This window comes from Onychostoma macrolepis, chromosome 18, assembly GCF_012432095.1.
Source record: "Onychostoma macrolepis isolate SWU-2019 chromosome 18, ASM1243209v1, whole genome shotgun sequence".
NCBI lineage: Eukaryota > Metazoa > Chordata > Actinopteri > Cypriniformes > Cyprinidae > Onychostoma > Onychostoma macrolepis.
In genome coordinates this window covers 2,022,698-2,049,678 of record NC_081172.1, presented here as the reverse complement: position 1 = coordinate 2,049,678, position 26,981 = coordinate 2,022,698, and the positions used below count along the sequence as shown (strand labels likewise).

At 34.8% G+C, this 26,981-nt stretch overlaps 2 protein-coding genes and 1 long non-coding RNA gene across 4 annotated transcripts in view; 2 read left to right on the top strand and 1 right to left on the bottom strand.

Moving 5' to 3' along the window:
• Positions 1-15,687, top strand: rab27a (RAB27A, member RAS oncogene family). Its single transcript, XM_058752433.1, has 6 exons — positions 1-158; positions 8,495-8,667; positions 10,741-10,826; positions 11,179-11,282; positions 12,268-12,391; positions 14,525-15,687. Exons 2-6 carry the CDS (start codon positions 8,515-8,517, stop codon positions 14,724-14,726), a joined length of 669 nt encoding a protein of 222 aa, XP_058608416.1. The 5' UTR covers positions 1-158; positions 8,495-8,514; the 3' UTR covers positions 14,727-15,687.
• A 1,749-nt stretch (positions 15,688-17,436) lies between these two features.
• LOC131523938 (potassium/sodium hyperpolarization-activated cyclic nucleotide-gated channel 1) lies at positions 17,437-22,449 on the bottom strand. 2 transcript variants are annotated; one of them, XM_058750599.1, is made up of 11 exons: positions 22,031-22,449; positions 21,275-21,470; positions 21,060-21,161; positions 20,824-20,961; positions 20,296-20,457; positions 20,118-20,211; positions 19,659-19,786; positions 19,415-19,546; positions 18,980-19,217; positions 17,982-18,149; positions 17,437-17,769 (listed from the first exon to the last, which is right to left on the bottom strand). In XM_058750599.1, exons 1-11 carry the CDS (start codon positions 22,234-22,236, stop codon positions 17,687-17,689), a joined length of 1,647 nt encoding a protein of 548 aa, XP_058606582.1. In that variant the 5' UTR covers positions 22,237-22,449; the 3' UTR covers positions 17,437-17,686. The 2 variants fall into 2 exon arrangements, with proteins under 2 accessions (XP_058606582.1, XP_058606583.1); XM_058750600.1 differs by having other exon boundaries at positions 19,659-19,699.
• The window catches only part of LOC131523939 (uncharacterized), a 65,690-nt gene continuing 61,058 nt past the window's right edge, over positions 22,350-26,981 (top strand). The window contains exons 1-3 of the long non-coding RNA XR_009266885.1: positions 22,350-22,485; positions 24,727-24,903; positions 25,547-25,665. This is a non-coding gene — a long non-coding RNA (uncharacterized LOC131523939). The remainder of the gene's footprint in view (positions 22,486-24,726; positions 24,904-25,546; positions 25,666-26,981) is intronic.

Genomic DNA, 26,981 nt, shown 5'->3' with positions numbered 1-26,981 from the left:
AAGTGTTGCGTCACAGCATGTAGGTGTGGGAGCAACTTTAGGAAACAAAGTGTCCATCGCTTCAAAAGTACCACACACTTAAACTTGTCCTCAGTCCGTTTGATATTTTCGAAAAAGAAAACCCAAAGAGATCAGCAGACGTTCAGATCACTGACTTGGTAAGTGCGAATGTTACTGTAAAGCTTTTCACGACGTAAAACTCTTCAAAAGGTGTTGTTAACTGTTTGAAAACCTCTTGTCAACGCGTTTATTTAATTAAGACTTACATTTTGGCGTAGTGTATTCACGTATAAATATTCAATGTGTAACACTGACCTCACATGCGTCTTGTATATGTTGCATATACTATATGTATATGTAGTGTAGTTATGTTAGTCATAATAATGCGCGTTTAGTGATAAACAGCTGCTGTTCATGGGTTTGTGTATCTGAACACACACGTGGCTCAATCTCAATATAGGCCTAATTGTGACCTGAATCTGATCAAAAAAGAAACGGGGAAAGTTGCTTTTAAAAGTAATGCATTACAATATTGCGTTACTCCCTAAAAAAAAAAAAGTAATTAATTACATTAGTTACTTTTTATGGAAAGTAAAGCGTTACGCTACTTTTGAGTTACTTTTAAAATCTGGGCAGGGCTTGCTTGTTTGTTTTTAATATAAAAAAGTTATTTTACAAATATAAAAGCCCTTTCACACCAAAAGTGAAATGAATACACTTCGCGTCTGTACAGTGCACAGCGCAAACTAATCACATGAAGAATATGTCGCAGGAGAAGAAAGTTCAACACTATTCAGCAATAACTAAAATTAAACACAAATGTGTCATTTTTGCTTATTAGTATGGTTGAATTGGATCATCGAAGGTCAGTAGCAAAGATATTGTTTAATAAAATGGGATTAAATACATAAATGATATGTCTTATTTAACATATTTAATTATTGCAGGTTTGCATTTGACTGTTTTTATTCATTTTGAGGAATGCCAAATCTATTTTTGTGCGGGTGAGATGATTAAATACATGTTCATATTTAGTCTATACTCGAACTACAGTAACATCATGTTCACACAGCGAACACTAATCACGATTTCTCTCAACATGGCAACACCAGAGCTGTCAGTCAATACATGAGAAACACAATAACTGGCGTTACTTATTTTAAAAAGTAACTTCGATATTTCCTTCTAAATTAAAATGTAATGCATTACTTTACTAGTTACTTTAAAAAAGTAATCTGATTATGTAACTCATGTTACCCCCGACACTGGGAAGAAGTTACCTGGGAATTCACCAGCCTCACCTGAGGAAATACACTGCTTCACTCCCAGATCAGGTTACCTGTCAGGAATGTCTGGTTTTGGGATCTTTTCCCTTCCGAATGATCAAATTTCCATTCTTTCTTGCTTAACTGGGGAAACACTGTAAGTAGCGTGTAAGACGCTGAAGTAGCGTGAATCGATTTACCATGATCACAATGGTATTTTGAATTTGACACCTTTTGTAAAAGTTTGACTGAAGTTTGAGACTTGTTGTTGTCATTTTCTCACCTCATGTCATTCCGAACCTGTTATTTCTTTCTTCCTTTCTTCCTGCAAAATATCCATGTTTTTCCATGCAATTGATTTTATCAGGTTTCTTTAACATCAAACTTCAATGATGTTTGGTCACTTTAGCCAAAAATATTTAATGTCACTTAGATCAAACTTGAGACATGTCTTAATGCACCATATTTGAATGTCTGCAAATTTGAGAGTGCTTTTTAAAGCCTTGTTATATTGACTTGAATATCAGTCAGTTTCACATGCAAACCTGTCATATAACTTAAGAAGACTTGGAATATACTGCACAAGTGTGTGTTTTATGAGCTTTACAGCCCCGTTCGCTTTCATTGCATGCGAAGCAAAAGAACATTCTGCACATTTGTGATTTTGTGTCGCATGGAAAAACATTTGGAATTTGGAACATGAGTAAGAAATGTTTGTTTAAATAATTCCTTAAATCTGTCCTGAGAAGAATTTTCCACAAATCTCAGATCATTTAAATGGGCTTATTGGTCTTTTCTGCCTGTTCTAGAGAAAGCAAATGAAATGAACATAGACTCAAGTCAAGTGTGTGTGTGTGTGTGTGTGTGTGTGTGCGCGTTTTAAGTAGGGTCTTGGCAGGGCTGGGAATCAAGGGTCACATGACAGGATGCCAAGAGCACATGAGCACCAGCTGATGGTTATTAGATGAGCCTGATGTTAAATCTTATGGTCCATATCCTTCAGAAAGCCCAAAAAGAGCCTTTATATAAGCTGTCAGTGGGACTGGAGTGTGAATGACAAGAATCACTGTGACGCTTTAATGCGAGAATATTTTTGGCCCATTGGACAGTGATTAATTTTGCATATTTCCATTGGTCAGGATGAAATCTTAACAGTATAATTTGCATCACTATTGCTATGGCTTAAGACTTTGAACCTCTCTCACTGTACGACACATTAAAATTAAAGCATTAAATTATTATTATCTGAATTTCTGAATTGATATGAACTCAGAATTGTGAGATATGAACAGTTCAGAAGAAAAGTCTGCATTGTGAGATACACCTGACTTTTCAGTTCAGGCAGTTCAGACTTTTCTGCTCACAAATATGAGTTTGAGAGTTAACGTCTCACAATTTGGACTTTTTTTATTTCAGTTCATATTTCGCAATTTTGTTTCTCAGAATTGCAAGATAGAAATTGCAATACATTTTATTTTAACTTGCAACAGTCAGAATTGTGAGAGAAAATGTTACAATTACCTTTTTTATTTAATTTTTGTGACAGAAAAAGAACAATTGTGAGATCAGCTTTTTTTTTTTTTTTCAGTTTAAGGTGCATTTGCATTTTATATTATATGTACTGTGTATGTATGTATATATATATATATATATATATCGAAACTGATCAGTCATATTTTGTGCATGCAAATGAGTTATTTTAAATAAAATTACATTTTAAAATAAGTAATGAATTACTTTTAACAAATTTACTGTCAATGCAGTTGCTGCATCCATTGCATCTGCTTTGTTTTCTCACTCGCACGCCCTCAGCTCCAAAATCCAACGTTTCCCAACTCATTATTGTGACTTTATGGTAAATGCTTGGAAATATGATCTTTCTGACATGACTTCAGCGCACAAGTATCTACAGACCATAGACTCTTTTCTGGCTAGACAGAAAGAAACTATCCTAGATTCAGCTAGTTTAAGTTTTTGTTGTTGTTTGTTTTTTGTAGCATGCATCATTCATGCTACACTGAAAGATTATAGCTAAAATGTGAATATCCAAGAGGCCAAAGAAATCCTCTTGTTATGTTTCTCACATCAGGTCAAAGGTTATGAGGTTTTTTAGGTCTGCACGGCAGTTTTGTCTTTCACACTTATAGCTTGAGAAGAGGGAAGCGGACAAAGAAAAAAACCCAGCTTGTCAGAGCTTGACTGTCAGTGTGAAATGCAGAAATGCTCTTGAATCTGCTAGCTCTGGCGCGTCGCCCAGGGTGGTGCTCTTCTGGGAATGTTTGATAAAAGCCTGCGTCTCCATCAGGGCTGTTTTGGTTGGACAGGAAGCTGAACTCAAAGCTCAGGCATTTCGGTGATATCTTGCACAAGGCCGATGATTGTTGAAGCACATTTCACTGGATGTGTAGATGCGTCTGACTGAAATGAAGGCATCAGCCGGTCTTCAGAAGTTCACGTAGTATCAAATGACCATCAAATGATGCAGCCGAACACTCACCGCTTGTGTCTAACGCTGGGATTGGGTTCATGCTTATAGAGCGTATAAAGACGAGGTTGTTTTCGCAAATCGGTGCACTTTCCAGAAAGTGAAAACTCTTTCTGAGCATCTAATTTCTCGTAATTATCCTGTAGCTGTAATAAATTTCATTATTTATGGAAAAACACAAAAGGAAAAGTCACATTTAGGAGTTGCATGTCTTGAAATGACCCTTTTACAATAAGAGTCTTAAAGTTGAGCAGATTTCAGTGTGATTTCGTGCTTGTTTACAATTACATTTGTCCATTTTGAGGTTATATCATGATGCATTGGTTTTTAATATACCTGTATAGATCTTCTCATTAGTCTTCTAATTGATCTCAGTTGCTCGGCTGGTGCATTAATTTTGTGATAGCAGTTGTCTCTTTGTCGACGTGGTAATTTCAGACTACCAGCAAATGAATGTTAATGGATAATACACATTTTTAGTGAAATAAGTAAATGGTGTGTGCATATTATTTGCTACCATTGACTTGTTTTGTATATACACTACCGTTCAAAACTTTTGGGTCTATTTAATATTTTTGAAAGAAGTCTCTTCTGCTCACCAAGACTGCATTTATTTGATCAATAATACAGTAAAAACAATTACAATTTTAAAATAGCTCTTTTCTTTGAGAATATATTTTAAAATGTAATTTTCAGCATCATTACTCCAGTCTTCAGTGTCACATGATCCTTCAGAAATCATTCTAATATGCTGATTTGCTGCTCAACAAACATTTCTGATTATTATCAATGCTGAAAACAGTTGTGCTGCTTCATATTTTTATGGAAACTGGGATACATTTTATTTTTCAGGATTCACAGATGAATAGAAAGTTCAAAAGAACAGCATTTTTTAAAATGGAAATCATCTGTAACATTATAAATGTTTTTACTGTCACTTCTGATCAATTTAATGCATCATTCTTTCCAACCCCAAATGTTTCAACCAATGGAAAATCATATTTTAGATGACCACTAGACAAGCTCATATACATGCTGTTAGTTTGTTAAATGCATTTCTAACTAGTTTGTGATCCTTTAGTTACATATCATGACAACTAGAAGCTTTGCTGTGTGTATGATGGCAGTAGTGTGCAAATCTTCTAGATAAACAGTTTCACTGAACGTTTCCTCCAAGACGCACCATAATGAAGTGACTGATTTCAACTGTGATAAACACTGAAATGCATTCTGGGTAATCTTGTTGCTGAGACCAATGCACTAATGTCAGTGGTAAGATTTACTGCAATACTTGTAACAAGAAAAACTGTTATTAAAATAGCTGTCAGGCCTGGGGTGATGCAATGCGGTCTTTCCAGTGTATATATATATAAATAAATAATATATATGTAAAATGAGTTCTGAAGAATCATGGGACACTGAAGACTGGAGTAATGATGCTGAAAATTCGGCATTGCATCTTAACATATATTCACATAGAAAAGTTATTTTAAATTGTAATGATATTATTTCAAAATTTTACTATTTTCGATTTAAAAAAAAAGCAGGTATATATATATATTACACACATGCATGCAGCGGGTAAAATGAGTATTGAACACGTCACCATTTTTCTTTGTAAATCTATTTCTAAAGGTGCTGTTGACTTGAAATTTTCACCAGATGTTGGTAATAACCCAAGTAATCCATACAAAGAAAACAAAACAAACAAGGTCAGAAATGAAGTTGTGTGTAATAAAATGGAATGAGACCGAAAAAGTATTGAACTACTAAAATTTATTTAATACTTAGTACAAAAGCCTTTGTTGGTAGTGACAGCTTCAAGACGTCTCCTGTAGGAGAAGCTAGTCACATGCATTGCTCAGGTGTGATTTTGGCCCATTCTTCCACAGAGTCTTCAAATCGTGAAGGTTCTGTGAACTCTGATCTTTAGTTCTTATTTTCTATTGGATTCAAGTCAGATGATTGTCTGGCCGTTCTAGCAGCTTTATTTTCTTTTTCCGAATCCAATTGAGAGTTTCCTTGGCTGTGTTTGGGATCATTGTCTTGCTGAAATGTCCACCCTTGTTTAATCTTCATCATCCTGGTACTGTAAGTGTTGGAACTGAACCAGCTAATATTAATTTCCACTGACGAGGGGCAGGATTGCTTTCTAATTACTGATAGATTTCAGCTGGTGTCTTGGCTTTTTGCACCTCCCTTTCTTCATGTGTTCAATACTTTTTCTCTGTGTCCTTTCATTTTATTACACACAACTTCATTTCTGACCTTGTTTGTTTTGTTTTCTTTGTTTGTATGGATTACTTGGGTTATTACCAACATCTGGTGAAAATTTCAAGTCAGCAGCACCTTTAGAAATATTTTTATTGAGAAAAATGTTTAGCAGCTATATGTGTGTGTGTGTATACACATGCATGTGTATATTCATGAAAAATGTTTGTTAAATATATTTATATATAATATAAAATAAGAATATAAATATATGCATGTAAATATTTACTTTGTATTTATATTTACGTAATAAATATACACAGTAAACATACATATTATGTAAACACACTTTTATTTTGGATGCGATTAATCGCGATTAATTGTTTGACAGCACTAATATGTGTACACACACACACACACACACACACACGTATATGTATATGAGATAAGATTAGATTTATTATTTTTTAGATTAACTCAAGAAAAGTCTCTGGATCGATCCGGGTGCTTGGGTCGATCCCAGACGTTAAGCTGCTTATGGTCAGGATGGTGTTTAGGGCTGTTGCGTGAAAGAATGTGGCCGTTTGTTCAAGTTTTTATGCTCTTTCTGCAGTCATATGATCAGCTTTAATACGGTCTGAGAACCCAGCCATAGACAGACGCTTTCCTCTCCCTGATTCTGAGAACGTGTCAAGACAAGATGTGTATTAAGACCTGATGAAATCATAGTGCAGGTTTAGAAGCGCTCATACTATAGCCTACATTTTAGTTAAACTTGCACATAACTTCATCTCAGAAAGGAAGAGCCTTCATCAAGGAACTTTCATTGATATTGTGAGATGTGCTGTCAAAACTTACTGTAATTTTCAGGGCTTAAAACTTCCTTTTGCATAACTTTGAGACAATACGTTGACTTCTTCACAATATGAGAGCAGAAACAAAAAAAAAAGATACATGGTGCTGACTTAACAAGCTCTCGTCACAGGATGTCTTGAAATAATACTTCAGCACCAAGCATTACAATATTGTACTGACAGATAAAAAATAGAGCATGACAACATTTTAAAGCCTACAATGACTGATAATGATTGTCTCTAGTGCAACCTCCGAGTTAAATATTATAGGTTACGAAACACTTAATTTTTAACTGAATGTCTCTGTATTGTCGTCTTAAGCTACCGTGAAAAGAAACTTGAGTTGACAAATGTGAGTGGAAATAAAAGCCATTGTGTCGATGCATTCAAGTATGAAAAGCTGCTTTTTCAAAGTCTGTTTCCTCATTTAGGCTCTAGGATTTATGGACTCCCATGATCAATAACAAAAAAAGAGGTTTCAGAAGCATATTTACTTTTCTGGGATAGAAATGTAACACTTCAGCTCTCGAATTCTTCTTTTTGTTTCCTGTTACTGAATCAGCACTGTTGCATCAATGCAAAACCTCTCTTTCTTTATTTTAACTGAAATGCTTTTACAAAATGATGGATTGTATAGACTAATGGGTTCATTTTGGGTAGTTTTTTAAAGTCAGCATGAACCTTGTTAATTATCCTGCCATGCTATGGAAGTTAATTTGTGATAGAAAGTTTCATGTCGACTTATACTTCTCGAGTTACTGTTAGTGTTTTGTTTGTATGAGTTCACAAATGTCTGTGTCAGGGTTATTATCATTAACTTAAACTACAAAAAAATATTCATCGTTACTTGAAACGAAATAAATTTTAGCTGAAATAAAATATAGTATCAAAAACTTAAACTTATTCTATTTCAGCAAGTTGCCAAGACAGCATTTCTCATTTTTGTTTAGTTTAAAATGAAGTACTAAAATAAACTAAAACTTAATAAAAACTGTATAGACATATAAAAAAACAAAAACACAAGATTACTACAATTTTCAAATTAAAATGAAAAGCACGTAAATTTGTTTCCGTCACAGGATTTTTAAAGAAAGAAATTTAATAACAAATCAATGAAAGTTATTTGAAGATTTTTATCCAACAATTTTATCCAGAGAGTTTTTTGCCTCTTGATTCCAAGTTTGTTTCACAATTATTATTATTTTTATGCCATGGAGTAAAAAAATTAAATAAAAAGGTAATTGCAACTTTTTATCAAGTCTTTTTATCTTAGTATCTCACAATTCAGACTTTTTATAAACTTAGCTTTGTTAGAACTGTGAGATAAAAAGTTGCAATTACTTTTTCAGTTTTTATATTCCATGGCCAAAAGAAACATCAACAATTGTGTGAGATGAACTCTAAATTCAGAGAGAGGGAAAAATATGAGAATTGCGAGATATAAACTCAAAATTACAAGAGAATTATTATTATTATTATTATTTTTTTTTTCTTTATATCTTGGAATTTTTCATTTTTATTTTTAATTTTTTCCCATTGCATGAAAAAAGTCACCCCTCCACCCCCATAGGTGGAAACAAGCTTCTATAGAAATCAGAAATTATACAAATCAAATCAAAACGCTAAAATAGTATATCATTGACACTAAGATAACAGTGCTTTGTGTTTGTCCATCACAGGTCCTCGTTCAGCTCTCAGTATGTCCGATGGGGACTATGATTACCTCATCAAGTTCCTTGCGCTGGGGGACTCTGGGGTGGGAAAGACCAGCTTCCTATATCAGTACACAGACGCCAAATTCAACTCCAAATTCATCACCACAGTGGGAATAGACTTCCGAGAAAAACGACTGGTGAGTGTTTTTAATACCGGCACAAGTTCATGAATTTTATTGATATTTTACATTCAGCAGAAATCCATGCATTGGTTTTTAAATGCTGACATTTTAAACTGTTTATTAATGAGTGTTAAACACCGCTGGAGTATTTATAGTGCTATGCAAGGGTGCTGTTCTCACAGTCTCCTTGGTTCAGATGTTTCCTGCTTGATTTGTAATGGAGGTTTATTGTTGTGGAGTCCCGCTCGGGGTTTACCGGACTGTAAAATCCCATGCTCCTGTTTAGCTTAGTTTGTAATTGCACATGGAAACTTGCCCAGAGGTCAAGAGCAGTCATTCATGTGTAGATCGCAACCTCAGATGCAGGGAGATATACACGCACTCGTCTGAACACGGTCATGAATACTAGATGCAGGAAAAACACATGCAGAATGCTACGTCCCTGCGAAAGCAAACAGACACGCACAGGGTAATTATACTTTTCCTGAATGCAATTTGATGCCTAAGGCTGCTTAATTTGTTGGGAACAGGCTTCAGCAAGAGAGAGTCGACATAATGCACATAATACACACCTTACGATAGAACGATAGGTAGACAGACAGATATACAGATAGATAGACAGACAGACGGATGGATAGATATTCAGACAGACAGACAGATAGATATTCAGATAGACAGACGGATAGATATTCAGATAGATAGATAGATATTCAGACAGATAGATATTCAGAAAGATAGACAGACAGACAGATAGACCAATAGATGGACAGATAGATATACAGACCGATAGATATTCAGATAGATAGACAGACAGACAGAGATAGATAGATAGATAGATAGATAGATAGATAGATAGATAGATAGATAGATAGATAGATAGATAGATAGATAGATATTCAGATAGATAGATAGATAGATAGATATTCAGATAGATAGATAGATAGATAGATATTCAGATAGATAGATAGATAGATAGATATTCAGATAGATAGATAGATAGATAGATATTCAGATAGATAGATAGATAGATATTCAGATAGATATTCAGACAGATAGATATTCAGAAAGATAGACAGACAGATAGATATTCAGACAGACACAGATAGATAGATATTCAGACAGATAGATATTCAGAAAGATAGATATTCAGAAAGATAGATATTCAGACAGATAGATATTCAGACAGATAGATATTTAGAAAGATAGATATTCAGAAAGATAGATATTCAGAAAGATAGATATTCAAACAGATAGACAGACAGAGATAGATAGTCAGTGTATAATACGCGGTTTGCTAATAAAATGTTTGCATATTTGCAGATCAATACATATTAAATATCTGCACTGTTTCTTATTAATTAGATTATTAAATAATAAACATGATTTATCGATCAGTATTATTTACTTACAATACTTAAGTATATTAAAAATCAAGTACTTTTGTACTTTCAAATTGTAATATTTGTAAAATTCATAAAATTTGATGTGTGCTTATACTGTTACTGGAGTAATGTTTTATCAGGGCATCTGCACTTTCACTCAGTTTCTTGATTTGTGTACTTCGTCTCACACTGAATACTGTATAATAATAACAGTTCCCATGGTAACAAAAACTGACTGAACATTTGCTTTGAGGAAACTGCATTGGCAGGTAGAGTCACGGAAGTGTGTGTGCGTGTGTGTGTTTTAGGGGAAAGATGAATGCAGGATCATATGGCCTTAAAGAGCAGGGATCCCTCCTTAAGAACAAACACTTGAGCACTTAAGACATCAAACAAACTCTGATGTTTTAGAGTCACACAATCAGGAGTCGCAGCGCTAATGAGATTTCCCGCTCTCAGTCATCAAGTGTGCGTTACACGACCGTGTTTGACTGTGTGAAAAGTAAATTCAGGTTTCCTGGAACTGCATACTAAACCACCTTAGCAACCGCATAGCAACACCCTGGCAACCATCACAACAGGGTAACATTGTGGTGGCACGTTTTGCACGGGCAAACCTCACACTGCCTGCAGAGAATGGCAGGATATTCATTACAATCTCATGCAGTGTATAGAGTCTCAGAAATATCTGCTTCTGTCCTGTAAGGTGTACAAATCCAGCGGTCCTGATGGGACGGCCGGGAGAGGACAGAGGATTCACATCCAGCTGTGGGACACGGCCGGTCAGGAGAGGTCAGACACTCACCAGCACTGCTTTATAATAGTGCTGTCAAACGATTAATCATGTATAATATATGTGTGTGTACGGTGTATATTTATTATGCATATATAAATACACTCACATGCATGTGTATATATTTAAGAAAAATGTTGTTTATATATTAAATATATTTATGTGAATGTAAATATATACATGTAAATATTTTCAAATTATGATAAATATACACAGTACACACACATTATGCAAACAAAACCTTTTATTTTGGATGCGATTAATCGTTTGACAGCACTGCTTTATAACATGCTGAGATGAGTCTGAGGGTTTCACGTGATGCTTTTTCTCGGTTTTCTCCTCTGAATGCAGGTTTCGGAGTTTGACCACAGCGTTCTTCAGGGACGCCATGGGCTTCCTGTTGCTCTTTGACCTCACTAATGAGCAGAGCTTCCTTAACGTGCGGAACTGGATGAGTAAGTCCAGACTCACTGTACAAGTGTGCACACCGCAGATCTACTTTGGTTTTAATACAAAAACTATTAATTATTAGAGTTTCTCTGTTTCCAGCTACTTTCATATTCTTCAGAAATTGTTTGTTTGTTCTTGGCATAAATTTTCCTCCCACAAATTATTTTTGTATTAATTTTATTTTTAACTATCAGCTTAGAGCGGTTGCCCATATTATTATTATTATTATTATTATTATTATTATTATTATTATTATTATATAATTCTTTTTTATATTACATTTTATTTTTAACTAGCAGGTTACCTATCATCTTATACTACTAGAACTAAAGCAAAATGAAAATAGTTTTTATTATTTTAATCTTTACCTAGCAGCTTAGAGTATTTGTCCAACTGCTACTACGAATAATAATCTTTACTTATTTTTAATTTAATATTATTTGTAATTAATTTTTAACTAGCAACTTAGAGTGGTTGCCTAATCTACTACTGCTACAAAAAAAAGTAAATATTTTTTTAATAATTTAATTTTTACCTAACAGCTTGGAGCGATCGCCCAAATACTAGTACCACAACTACTACTACTAAGTAAATATTTTTTTTATTAATTAAATTTTTACCTTGCAGCTTGGAATGATTGCCCAAATACTACTACTACAACTACTACTAATAATACATGAAATATTTAATATTATTTTTATTCATTTTATGTGTAACTAGCAGTTTAGAGTGGTTGTCTATCTAAAAATAGATAAATAATAAAATTAACTTTTTTTTTTTTTTAATAAATTTAATAAAAAAATTTTTTTTAAACTAAGCAGTTTGGAGTGGTTGCTGTTAAAAAAAATAATATTAACAACAACAAAATAATAAATTGTTATTATTAATAGATAGACCACTCTAAGCTGCTTGTTGTTGTAGTTACATTATCATGAATAATTTTTTAAAATAATAATATATAATGGTTAATTGGTGTGATGTCTCGTGCAGGTCAGCTGCAGACGCATGCGTACTGCGAGAATCCAGACGTCGTCTTGTGCGGAAACAAATCAGACCTGGAGGACCAGCGCGCGGTGAAAACGGAGAATGCACGAGAACTGGCCGAGAAATACGGGTGAGAAACCAGACTCGTCCTGTTTCTGAATGTGACCTCGACTGCCTCCGATCAATGCACTTCAGGACAGAAATGCCTCACTATCCATTCAAAGTTGTTTGAGCAGCTTATTCCAAGTTAGTTGTGATATCATCACATGACAATGATTTAGCACAGATGCAAACAGGTAAGGGGGGATTTCTTTTAAAGAGATTTGCTTTACATGCTCATTTGTTGTTACTTTAAGGTATTCTTTTAATGTTTTTTGTATGTCCAAAACTAATTTTTCATAAAACAAACATTTTTAAAAATCTTGTTGCAACATTTTAGATTGAATACATTTGGTCAAGATCCCATGTTATAAAAGATGAAGTGCTATGCAGGCTATTTAAAGACATTATTGGCTGATTAGACAGCAATGCTGACCTAAAATGCTAAATGCTTGCCCTCTCTCTCTCTCTCTCTCTCTCTTCATCGTTCCCACATCTCAGACCTCAAATATTACCCTTTTTAGACAGATTTTGAATTAAAGAGTAATGAAAATACTCTACAACAACCAGTTCTTTATTTACCCTTGCAACACTTTCTCATTGGATCTAAGCAAATCTCATAGGTGACCTATTTTGATCTCAAAAAGGTGAGTTGTCAGTGAAAGTTTGAGAGTTTGCATCCATGAAAAAAAATATCAGTATATTTACACGAAACACTGGTTTGTGTGATAGAGTTGTAGTGTAATGTCTCGCGTGAGGTGATTGGCTGATGCAGCTCTGGGTCCGGGCGACTCTGAGGATATTTGTTTTGAGGGCTATGTCTGTAGCGTGTTTGCCTAAGATGAGGGCAGCTCTCGTTAAATGTGACTCGTTATGTGATGGCGGTATACCGAAAGGCTAATATTGACCGTGTTCATGTGAGTCTTCAGTTTAGACAAGCACTCACGTCTTTAGAGGAGGTTTCTGTCTCTCAGTATGATTTCATGAAAATTCTCTGCTCGAATCTTATGAATTATATGATCGGTGCTCCTATAAAGCAGGTCCAACTGTTAAAATATTAAAATATTTGACTTTTAAAAAAAAAAAATTTATTGTCAGTAATGTTGACTGCGTTTGGTTCTAGTTCTCATCAGCGTTCAGTGAGTTTGCTGTGACTCATCTGTTGAGTGTCATTCATGTTCTGTTGACTGATCCTCACATCTAAACTCATCCAGGTGTGTCCTTGTACAAACACTGATAATAAATTGATGATATCAGCATATTAGAATGACTTCTGAAGGATCATGTGACGCTGAAGACTGGAGTAATGATGCTGAAAATACAGCTTTGATCACAGAAATAAATTTCATTTTAACAGATATTTACATAGAAAACAGTTGTTTTAAATTGTAGTAATATTTATATTTTTACTGTATTTTTATCAAATAAATGCAGGATTGGTGAGCATATGAGACTTACTTCAAAACATTAAAAAATGTTAATTCTAAACTTTTTCTAAACTTTCAATGTGGTAGTGAAGGTAGAACTTTTTTTTAATTTTTTTTATTGTTTTATTTTCAACTTTCAGCCCCGAGTTGTTGCCCATCTAATAATACTTGTTGTTGTTGTTATACATAATTCAAGACTAATAAAAAATGAATTATTTGTAAGAATTTATTTGTATTTTGATTTGTTTTTAACTGCCAGTTTAGATTGGATATCTATCTAATAATACTAATAGCAATAATAATAATGCATCTTACAGCTAGCTATGGTTTTGCATTATAAGAGCTTGTGTTTTTCAGTTGTCATGCTGAGTGTTCATGTGATCATATATCACACAGACAGGAAAAGAGTCATGAGGAAAGAACATAAAATTTTGTGCATTTAAGTTTGTTTATGAAGCTGATTTATTTCTCAATCCTAGTGAGCTGCCTATGTTTTTAATTTTAAGGGCTCATTAACATGCTCTCAATGCAAAGGCTGTTCTGAAAATTAGGCAGCAAAACAATGCTGTGTTCTATCACATGCATCCTTCACAGACAAGACAATTCCGCCATGCATTTCAAAAAATCCCTCTAAGATCATAATAATGCATAATAATATACCTTACTTTGACGACTAAATTAAATATCAATAAAAGTGGTTTGTGCTCTGATGCATTTTATTTTTTGTCTTTTCGCAGTGTCCCGTACTTCGAGACGAGCGCTGCGAACGGCGAGAACGTGAGTAATGCCGTGGAGGTTCTGCTGGATCTGATCATGAAGCGCATGGAGAGATGTGTGGACAAATCCTGGATCCCTGACGGGATGGTTCGCACCAACGGCCACAGCACCAGCAACCTGGCAGAGCCACACGACGCCGAGCAGAGCAAGTGCGGCTGCTAATGCCGTAAGAATCCTTCCAGCCGAGGCTCTCTGATCCTCTTCATTAGCACTGGTATACATCACGGGTGAATTGAGCGGATGTCGAGGATCAGAGACCCTGCGCTGCGTTAAAGCTGGGGACGCCACATCCTCACTTGGTTTTTTCTCAGAATGGATGGACTAAAGCCTCCTAGATTCAAGTCTTCACGTTTTGAGAGCACTTTACACCAAATCCTGCGTTCAGAAGCCTTAATGCATCAGATTCGATGTGTTTCAAGGTCTCCTCTCACTGTGTGTTTCACTGTTAGTGCACATCTGCTGTTAAAACCTGACGTGCATCAGTGCATTTCTCTGATCCTGACACAGTTGTGTTGATTTTGTAAATGAAAACCCCACACTCAATCACTGAAAATCAAAAAAAAAAAAAAAAAAAAAGCATGTTAAAAAATAATTTTTAATATATATATTTATGTAATGCACAACCTGTGTCACTTTTTTTCAAAAATTAAGAAAAGCATCATATGGACTTGAAATGGTGTGAGAGATAAATATATGGCCCTGGACCATAAAACCAGTCATAAGGGTCAATTTTTTTAAAATTGAGATTTCTATATAAACTGTAAGCAGAATAAATAATCTTTCCATTGATGTATGGTATGGTTTGTTATGATAGGACAATATTTGCCTGAATGCAACTATTTGAAAATCTGGAATCTGAGGGTGCAAAAACATCTAAATATTGAGAAAACTTTAAAGAAGTCCTTAGCAATGCATATTCCTAATCAAAAATGAAGTTTTGATATATTTACAGTAGCAAATTTAAAAAATATCTTCATGGAACATAATGGAACTTAATATCCTAATGATTTTTTGCATTAAATAAAGATGGATCATTTTGACCCATACAATGTATTGTTGGCTATTGCTACAAATATACTTATGCTACTTATGACTGCTTTTGTGCTCCAGGGTCATATATATATATATATATATATATATATATATATATATATATATATATATATATATATATATATATATATATATATATATATATATATATATAATATAATGAAAATTAAGAAAAGCATCATATGGACTTGAAATGGTATGAAGGCTAGTAAATGATGAGAGTGGTCTTTTTCTTTTGGTGATCTGTTCCTGTAATTTGTGCTGTTGTCCCTCTCTAGTGGACTGATGGTGAAAAGCACTCACTTCTATGCCACTTTTTCACAAGTTTCAACACTTTTAAATGTGTTACTATGTTATCTGTAGTCATGTAGATGTCAGAGACCAATTAAATAAGTATTTAGCTGTTACTGTATTCATATGTAGGTTAGTGGTTGATTTGTATTGTACATTTGTGTAGACATTCACCAGCTGGTGTTGGTTGTGGTTTTTCTGTATTTCTGGTCGCTGGTTCATGTAAATTTCCTGCCATTTAATTTAATCACGGGATTTGGAATGAGGTTTAGATGAAATGTCCACAACGATACTGTAAATTGTGGTCCTATTTCTCAAAAATGGTTGCAAAATGCTATTAGATGCGTTCATTTCCTCTTCTTTACAGCCCCTCAATTTCAGCAACGCAAACAAATTCTGAGTGAATGTTTGTAATCTGTGGACATTTCGGTTTCGTTTACAGAATCATTTCTAAAGTGCTTTATTCTACTGTAGTGCCTGTAACACTGCCAAACACGGTCTTTTGTGCCAAATACTGAAACTCTATTTGAAAAAAATAAATATATTTTATTATTTATTATGATGTTGTCATATGCACTTTTTAAGATGTGTGTTGAAATACTGCTAATCTGCATGCATGTCTGATGAAATGTGAAATTGCAGCACAGACTCACAAATTACCCCGTCTGTGTGGTGCATGATTGCATAACGCATCCATTGCCTCACAAAGAGCTTCTGTTCTCAGTTTAGCAATGCATTTACAATCTTTATCCGTCTGTAGAAAGACAGCCAAAAAAAAACATTGCTACTTCCTCTGTTTACTTGATTAATAATAATAATGCATTTACGTAGTTCTTTTTAAAGAACTGAAACATGTAAATAAATGCGTTAACGAAAGTAAATTACAAAACTGACAATTTTTAGTACAATTTAATAATTGCATTGTCACGTGGTACCTGTTACTTTTCTCAACGCTGATGAGAATCATAGACACTGAATACGGTATATTCAAACTATTTTACAGATTATTTGGGCTGATTTCGGTCCTTTGCAATGAATATACTGAACATATTATACATTTTAGTGTACAAAAAACATGCTGAGATTAAAATGAGGTTCTAAAGGGGATTTATCTATTCGAGCTGCGCCCCCTGGTGGAAACAGAGACCCACAGGCCTCCTCTCGTGCTTGACGGTGGAAAAAAAGGTTATTCTAATCAAGATATTTCTGTTTATTTCAACTTCAACTTTTTTTTTTAATGATAATAGGCAGGCAGTTCAGTTCCGGAAAGACACTCTCACTTGCCTTTGGCCTTTTTGTCACACTTAAGCCCTTATATTAAAAAAAATCTTACACTTTAAATGGATCAAACAGTGTAATAATATTTTAGCTCTATGACTTCCATTCACATTGTTTATATATGTTTTGGAGAATCTTTTTTGTCCTTTATGGAGCTTGACAGATTTGGTCGATGTGGTTATTTACTCATGTGTTCTCTGACTGGACCTCTGTGTCATGATGTCTGCATGCATATAATAAAGAGACCGAATACAACAGTGCTCAGATCATTTATTTTAATAATACAGAAATTACAAGTAAATAACAAATGTGAACATGCACAGTAACTTTATTTTATTGTATTATGCATCACCAAGTACATTAATGATTATTCAAAAAGAAATTACAGAATTAAAATCACCTTAAGCATCTAACCTATACATAAAAATATATAAACCTAGTTTAAATTGGTATTTATTTTAAAATTGTAAAACAAGAAAATAATCTTTTTCAATAGATGACTAATTGACTAAAACAAAAGTTCCTGATGTGTCGTCGTCCACACTCTTCGAAGCTGATGTAACTTGACATTCCAGCTCAACACCTTTAATAAACAAAAGTCTTTTACAAATAATATGTACCATATTTACTTAGTCTTTGTAATTCTTTCAAGTCACATCCTGCATTTTTTCTCTATTAAAATTCTGTTTCTCTTGGAAATATGTAACATTACAGAAGTAAAATCGTGAACGGCATGTTATGTTGACTTCATTCAGAGCGAGACTCCATCATCTATACTCATAATGTCAGTCTTACCCTCGAGATCATCTTTGAGCTGTTGAGCCACTGTCCTCAGTTCCTTCACAACATGTGGAAACTCTTCCTCAATCTCCTCAAAATGTTTTAATGACAGGGAGAAAAGGCTGCAGGCGGTCAGAGCAGTTACTGTGGCCAGCTGCCATCCACCAAACAGGAAGCTGATCTCTGCAGAAACACACAACGTCTTAAAACACTGAGTATGAGGCTGGCTGCACCATATCTTTACTGATGTTTCAGAGATCATCTCAGTGACCACCATTTGGTTAGAACTGCAGACCTTGGTATATCTCAATAATAAAATCACCTTTGAACTAATCACTGGCTCTGGGTCCAAATTTACCTACTTCCCTTCTGTACAGAGGGCGAAAAGAGTTGTATGTCGGAAATAATAGTATTAAAATATAAATATATATATATAGACTTGTCATAGCACTTGTATATAATTGTTCTTTTGTTGGTTTTGATTGCTTCTATTGTCATCATTTGTACGTCGCTTCGGATAAAAGCGTCTGCTAAATGACTAAATGTAAATATATACAAATATAAAACTACTCAAATGACCGACAAGTTTCAGAGAGAAACTGTTGCACGCATTGGTGGACACTTCACAACATAGCGGATGTGTTATTTTTAATCCCTAACACACACACACACACACACACACACACACACACTGGTCACAAAATAATTACTTGTTCTCTTTGGACGCAGCCTAGATTTGTCAGGTAAATGGCATCAAAAGAAAGAAGAACGGTTTTGTTTGTAAGCGTTTACGAACCATGAGTGAATTTCTGATTATCATCATCATCATTTGATTTTTTTCCTCACAACAATCTAATATTGTTCTGTTATCGCTTTCAGACAAAACCATCCCTAAATGGCACATCAAACAGTCACTTTATGTTCTATCGAACGGTTCAAGACTAGAACTGCAATGTTGGACCAGGCTTTACTTCTCATCTGAATCATGCTACAGCAGGTTTCTCATGCATCACCTCCAAAGTGGTCTCCATCGGACAGCTCCACTTCGAAAACTTTGTTCTTCATGAGTACTTGTCCATGCTCGATGAAGAACATGTGGCTAGCTTTAGCGCCCTGATGAATGATGATGTCTTCTGGTTGGAATAACTCGTACTCCAACTTCACCAAGATTGCTTCGGTGAATTCTCTATCATGCTTTATGAACACGGAGCCTTTGTTCAGAAGGTTGGGACACATATCAGCCATAATATCCTTTGAAAGAGAGAACATAGCACTATTGAAATTAGTTATATAGATAATATAGATTATATAGATAATTTTGTTCTAACTCTGCACTTTTTAAACAGGACACTGTGATTGGCTCCAGTGTGAGCGTGACACTGAGGTACGTGCATGTTATCTGCACTGACCTTTGCTTATTTCTATGTTCATATGAATGAATCAGAAACCTTTCTCAGCCGTTTTGACACCAGATCAAGGATGTTCTTCTTGTCGTACTGCCACTTGTACTGGGCAGTGGTGCGTTGGCGCAGAGCCCTGGGCAGCTTCTTGAACATTTTGGAGGATTGCAGCTGGCTGATCTGTAATATTTATATGTCATGCTTTTAATTCATGTATTTATTTGATGAATACATTTCAGCTTTACTTTTAAACTCTTTAAAAATAAAAATAAAAAAAATCACTTGAGAGCACCTTTTTCTTGTATTCGTTGCCAGTCGCAGACATGCTCCCGACTGTTGAGATCAAGCAGGTGACAAGAGCAAAACACATTAGAGATCCAACCACCATGCTCACTACAGCCGTCCACCGTTCTGCAATACCTGAAATCATTTTATCTCATTGTAAACTACATTTTTGCATCTTATTCAGGGGTGTTTGCTCATGCAAAACCTGATGCCACAATGCTAAAGTACAAGGCCATCTGTTGCTATTTTCTTTTCATCTGGCATATGAAAATCGTAAGTTCGGTCACTTCAAAGTTTAATACTTTGGGCCACAGGTTTTGAAAAATCCCTAATCCTGGTAGTAAAGATGGTGCTTGCCTTAGCAAATGCCACAATTACAGTTTTTCATAAGTTGTTTCTCTGCACCAAAAAACAACAAACAATCTTTTCTCAAAATTGCTGAGTGTCGAAAGAATGTGTGATGTACGTGTTGGTGACTGAATAGATTTAGTTGAAATCCAGGCCAGTTGAGAGAAAGCTCTGAAGGAAGAATAGGAGTATTTTTCCCCGATCGTCGTATTCTGCAAAACATAAAAGAAAATAGGAACAAATGGCAAGCGTCACATCAATAAATGCCTGCATACGCGATACAAATCGAGACATACCTTGATATTCTCTTGCATGACCCAGCAGTCGTCAGGAAACTCCTCCAGTAGAGATATGAAGTACTGAACACACGTGTTCCAGTGCCAAACGAGGATTATCAACACGAACATGAAAAAAATCCTGAAAAACCTCTTGGCTTCTTCAAGCTGAATGTCAGAGACCTAGAATGACCGATAACATAAACAATGTCAGAACAGAAAGTCTCATTAGAACTGTACAACATACAACCTGGTGCTTGTTGGTTCACTGGAAAAAATGTACTGTAAATCTACTGTATTGAACTACAAGATTGTCAACTAGAGTGAAGTCAAAAATCCTTTCACTGAATATTTAAATATCTTCGAAAATCACAGACTGTCATCTTATTAAAAGCCGTAGGATTTTTGGAGAAGTTTTTGATATTTATTTTCATTGGTTTGGTTTCAGGGATTCCTTAAATCATCAGACCATAGATGACTTTCAGAAAAACAGTATTGCCATTGATAATTTCCTGCATAAACATGACCGTGAGTGAAACTGAAACTTACGTTTTCCAATTCAAAGCAGAATCTCAGAAGCTTCGGCACACGGAGTAAACGGATCATACTGAAAATCCTGGCAAACATGAGAATCCGCACCAGCTTCGAAGCCATCAGTACATCAGTGTCAGCGTGATAATAGTACTCCTGTGACAAATTAGACATGCTTTCATTGTGAGAAGATAAATAAAGGATCTTTACAATTTGATCAGTGTGAGAGATTTTAACTTTATTAATAAGCTTACCACAATAATAATGATAATGTCAACCGGAAAGGCAGCCACCATATCAGGAGTAAACCAACTTTTGAAATAATCGTTTCTTATTAATTTTCGATCCAGGATGGCCTAGACATAAACAAGACTGTGTTGTATTCATTTTTAAGAGTCGACAATATTTTAGAATGGGAACACATTAAATATATTACACTATAAAAAAGACGATGAGGACACATTCTTACCTGACCGTCCTCACTGAATATACCCATCTGAAAATTAAGGCCAACATCAAGGCAAAACATGACGTCTGAGAATACATTGAAGACCACCCAGTATTTGTGGGAGCTACCTTGCATATCTTCAGAAAATGCCATGTCTAGAGGAATCGTGATAAGGTTCACGAATGTTAAGATCACCATAAACATCAGATAGTAATGCCTGTAAGACAGAAAAAAAAAAAAAAAAGCGAAAGCATTTTTACAGATTACTGTGATGGCATTAATAAAACACTGGCATACATGGTATTTATTCATTTATTTGTGATAATACCATACCATGCAAATAGCACATGAATCATTTAGTAGCCTACCATATATAAAAGTATCATTAGTAGCAATTGTAACATTTGGCCAGTATTTATATACACATTATAAAAGTATTAATTTCAATTGCAAGTGTAACATTTTAAATTTTATCGTAACATTTTACATTATTTACCCTTAAATTGAATTACACTTATTAAAAATACAAACGTAACATGTATTTAAACTGCAATTTTATTCTGATATTACAAAAATATTTGTTCAGTGCTAGCGTTATGTTATGAATGCTAACTGTTATAAAAACAGACGTTTTTTTGACAGCCTACCAAGAACAAGATCACACTTCTAATTAGCACATATGCTAAATAATCTGAAAGTGATTTGAGTTTTATTAAGAGGTGAAGTGAACACGATACTAGTTTACACCAGGAAGACTAGCTGTGTGTTATTATTTACCTGACGCGACTCCGGGGGTGAATCACCCATCTGTAGGTTTCAACTTCCTTTTGCTCTTCGCTTACTACAACTTGCCATATATTTGCGTTTTCTTCAGGATACACCGTTAATGTTAGCTTTCCCGATAGGACATCTTTAAGGCCCGAAAATCGTGTTTTTCCCGGGGCACTTGAGCTATTTCCACTCATCTCGACTGAGCGACTCATCGGCAGACCGCAGATACGGTTATTTCGTTATATTCGTTATTTATGTTCAAATGTTTGCGAATCGCGTGTGACAGTTGAGCGGTCAGTTAGTTTACTTTTTAACTTCTTCATGTGTTCATTTGATATTTGGACCGATTAAAATGTTGCTGTATTTATGAAGACATTGTAAAGACATGAAACTATAATAGTTGAAACTACAAGAGGCGTTTGTGTGGACAGATTTCACTCATTTAACTTAACCACAGACACGTAAGTAAAATGGCGATTTGAAAATAAATAAATATTTATATGAATGATCCTAGGCCTAATGTGTTTATTATTGTGTTTTGTTTTGTTTTTTAAAGTTATTTTTAAAGTTTTAATAAATATTTACATTTCCCCCCTCAGGCTAGCGCCATATTTAATTTCTAAATTGAATAAAAACAAGGCTGATTGTTCACCTGACGAAATATCTTACTAAAATGAACTTTTAGTAGATCAAATAAAACCGTTAATAAAACCATTTAAAGAGTCCGTAAAACAGTTTTGAAAATTGAAAATTTTGTGAAATAGGACATTCAGTGGGTGCCATTGTAAAGACTTTGTTTATCCCTCACAGTCCTCGTTTTTAGATTAAATGTGACCTTGGACGACAAAACCAGTTTTAAGTGTCTGTATAAATTGAGATTTATACATCATCTGAAATCTGAATAAATAATGTTTCCATTGATGTATGGTTTGTTATGATAGGACAATATTTGGCTGAGATGCAACTATTTGAAAATCTGGAATCTGAGGGTGCAAAAAAATCTAAATATTGAGAAAATCACCTTTAAAGTTGTCCAAATGAAATTCTTAGCAATGCATATTACTAATCAAAAATGAAGTTTTGATAAATTTACAAAATATCTTCATGGAACATGATCTTTACGTAATATCCTAATGATTTTTGGCATGAAAGAAAAATTGATAATTTTGACCCATACAGTGTATTTTTGGCTGTTGCTACAAATATACCCCAGCGACTTAAGACTGCTTTTGTGCTCCAGGGTCACATATATGATATGGCAAGTCGTTTTAGCATAAAATGTTCCTTGCGTTAACTTACTTGTCCTAATTGCATTTTAACTTGTAAGAATTAAATTACAGAGCTCTACAATTCAGTTCTTACTAGTAAAGTTTACAATTAGAGCGCTCTCTAATTCAATTCTTACTAACAGTTCCAATTCAAGAGCTCTTTAATTAGCATTGTCACTAGTAAGAATTTAATTGTAGAGCTCTCTAATTGAATTGTTACTAGAAAAAATGAAATTATGACGAAGGCCAGTTTACACCAAAGACTATAATCACTTCCAGAATTGTTATTATTTTTTTTTTTTCAGCTGATGAATAATAAAAACTTTGACACCCAATCAGAATTAATCCTGCTATAACAAGCTTAATAAATTAAAGGGGCAGACGTGTGTGCACTTATAATAAACAGACAATATCATCCACTGGTTTGGACAGTAATATAGTTATCTTTAAAGTTATTGTTCTTTGTGTGAATTGGCTTTAATGCTGGTAATATTTTGACAGCTTGCCATAATATGACGTCTAACCTGACAAAAGGTCTATTCCCTCTGATGATTTCTTTATGCACACACACATACTCATGCAGGTCTATCAGATCCACTATTCTGTCATCTTCTGTAAGAGAAAGACAACACATTGTCAAAGCCTAACGACTAATATAGGCTCTAATGTTTGAGTTTCTAAAGTGTTCTGCTCATGAATATGATCAACGATGCTGCTGTTTCTCCTCCATGCTTTTCAAGCCGAACGAATAATGATATTCTGCGGTAGTTTGATCCTGTAACTGTACCACAGGGATCATTTGTCATTGTCAGTTTAAAGGCATCAGGAGTCATAACGGAAAACTCCCAATCCCAATAATCAATCATGACTGTGTAATGGTCTGTGATAGACAAATGAGAGCATCCCATCTGCTGGAAAGACATGTGTAGAAGGACATAATCTAAATTTTAGGCCCCTGATACAATTTTTAAATAGACCATAAAAATGATTTCAGATCAGGCTTGAAATGCAACTACTTCGTGTGATTTTCTGAAGTTGTACTGAGTGTTTTTTTACAGGCATCATCCAAATCACCGCAAATCTTAAAGGAATAGTTCACCCCAAAATAAAAAATATACAGTGAAAAGTGGTGTGTTTGTAAGAAACAAATCTGTCATTATGACATTTAACTTCAAATCATTGTCCATAATCTACAATAACGCTTCCTCCAGTGAAAAAGTCCATCTTCTGTTGTCTCTTACATCAAAATCCAGCCACGTATTTGTTTAAAGCTGTTTTGGCTTGTAGACGCTGCTTGATCTGTGCAGATCTCTCTCCTGATTCAGACAAGATGACTTTTTCACTGGAAAAAGCAAGAGGGGACTTTAGCCATGAGTATTTTAGCCAGAAACAATGGTTTGAAGTTAAAAAGACTTAATGATGGATTTGTTTCAGCTTTTGTCTTCTCCAGATGTTAATTAATGGACAGGAGTGGTGTGGACTATTGTGATGTTTTTATCAGCTGTTTGGACTCTCATTCTGACGGCACCCATTCACTGCAGAGCATCCATTGCTGAGACACTGATGCAATGCTACATATCTAATGAAGAAACAAACTTTGGTCTACATGAGGTGAGTAAATTTTCATTTTTGGGTGATCTTAAGTACTATCAATAATTATGCATATCTGTAAAACATTTAGTGCAGGATGACTTTAATGCTAAGGTGTACTCATATTTGGAGGTTCATTAACCTAAAGCATAAGGAATAGTCATGCTTTCCTTTGCAAGCACCACTAACAAATACATTTGAGTTGAAAGTGTTTAGAGTAGCCAGCAGATGATGCCATTGAGCCGTTTTGCTATGTGGGTGTGGCAGTGACTAATGGAGAGCATCTTTCTATTAATGTTGCTCCATAGACAGAAAAAAAAACTAATTGGGAATGATTATGCAAAATCAACAAACAAGGAAATGAATAACAATTAACAAAGACCTTGCAAGATGCATTAATTAGCATCAAGCTTGCAGACAAAGAAAAACTGAAAACAGCAATGGGGAATATTTTAACTCCAAAGATATGATTTAATTTAGCATTTAATTAAAAGCTCAAATTTAGTTTTATTCTTGCCTGCTCTTCGAACATAGTATTGCTGCACTACTTGTGGGCTCCTGTGTTTATGGTTTTGTTTATGATTTCCTAAGTCATTTTAGACAAAAGCATCTGCATAATGAATGATATGTGCAAGCTGATTATTATTTTGTCTTGTTCAAACAGCACATATGGCCTGTTCACGCTGGACTGGAGTGAGGACAGAAGCAATAACGAGCACGGTTTATCTCTGGAGTGAAGGATGGACGCGCTCTGAAAATGTGATCTGGGATTTCATATCAGAGGTAGAGAACATGAAGTCGAGTGCTGATCTGATCTGAAAGTCAGCAGGTTCACGCCGCTGCCTTCACGCACTTAGAATATAAAACACAACCCGGATCCACAGCGACTCAAAAAACACATTCAGCTTTAATGCAGCATGTTTTTAGGGGGTTATTTTGTGCCTTTGGATGATGTGTATGATTTCCTGAAAATAAAAACATATATGACATGCTCTAAACAACATCAGTGGTCATAAGTCATATAAAATGCATAAGCTGTTTCACATAAATATGTCGCATTATGCAGGTATAATGGGTTGCAAATGGCATTTCATGTTGACTTTATAGTGATGGAAGAAAGAAAGCTTTTCGAAACTTTTAATCAATTGAACCAGTTACACAATGATTTTTCAAAGTGCTTGAAATGCCACACTGGTGACCTGCTGTTCAAAAAGGTGTAAATGCAACAAAAAAAATCAGCTGAAACATGCATAAAAATGTCTTTTCTAAATGTCTTCCTTTTTTTATGTACAAATGTGTAGTTAAAAATGCCTAAGTAATCCGCGATTAGGTAAAAACCATATATGTACTGGTTCATGAGTTCACACAGATCACACAATAGCAGTGAACCATTGAAATTTCAAAACAGTTATGACGTAATGAAGCCTCAAATCACATGACTTTGGTAGTTTAATATGCGCTCTTAATTACGAAACGAATGGTTTCAAACCTTCACAAAGCAATATTTCACTACTTAAAGGTTAATGTCTCTGATTATGAAGTTTTGATGCAGGAGAATGGACTTTTGAATGCTGTGTATTTCGCTTTTTCCTGAAACGATCCAGGCATTTCTAATACCTTAAACTCTTATGTGTACAGCAGCGTGTGATTGCATTTGTAGACTGTATTGAGTGTTCAGGATTAGATGACCCTGCTGAGACGGATAGAGGGAACATTGTGAACTCTGCTAGGAATCTACTTGCCAAATCAACGACAGCTGCCTGGCTGCACCTTCAGCTGATAACACTCAGTCAGTGTTTCACTGTGACACCAACATTACAAAAATATAAGTGGTGCTGCAGTGTAAGTCTGACAATGTTTTCCAGCACCACTAATGAATGTAAGTTAATTGCATGACTGATAACTGGATAATGGTAACAGAAAAGCTTGCATTTTAAATTTCTGGATGTCTTGAGCCGTTGATTGTTTCCCAGCAGCCTCGGTTCATATATACAGGTGTGAGATGGGCATTAGGTTCTTGTCCAGACTGTGAGATTGTGTTTTTCTCTTCTACATCAACTGCTCGCATTCGATTCCTTCATCCAATCACAGTCTCTAAG

What these genes read in the sequence shown, in the direction of transcription:
- LOC131523938 (XM_058750599.1), bottom strand. Translation starts at nt 22,236, where the DNA reads ATGAGTCGCTCAGTCGAGATGAGTGGAAATAGCTCAAGTGCCCCGGGA. An exon ending in TCTGCTTTGAATTGGAAAAC is followed by an intron (nt 20,458 to 20,823) that starts GTAAGTTTCAGT and finishes CGGTCATTCTAG; the next exon opens with GTCTCTGACATTCAGCTTGA. An exon ending in TCATGCAAGAGAATATCAAG is followed by an intron (nt 20,212 to 20,295) that starts GTATGTCTCGAT and finishes TATGTTTTGCAG; the next exon opens with AATACGACGATCGGGGAAAA.
- rab27a (XM_058752433.1), top strand. Translation starts at nt 8,515, where the DNA reads ATGTCCGATGGGGACTATGATTACCTCATCAAGTTCCTTGCGCTGGGG. An exon ending in ACTTCCGAGAAAAACGACTG is followed by an intron (nt 8,668 to 10,740) that starts GTGAGTGTTTTT and finishes CTGTCCTGTAAG; the next exon opens with GTGTACAAATCCAGCGGTCC. An exon ending in TAACGTGCGGAACTGGATGA is followed by an intron (nt 11,283 to 12,267) that starts GTAAGTCCAGAC and finishes TGTCTCGTGCAG; the next exon opens with GTCAGCTGCAGACGCATGCG.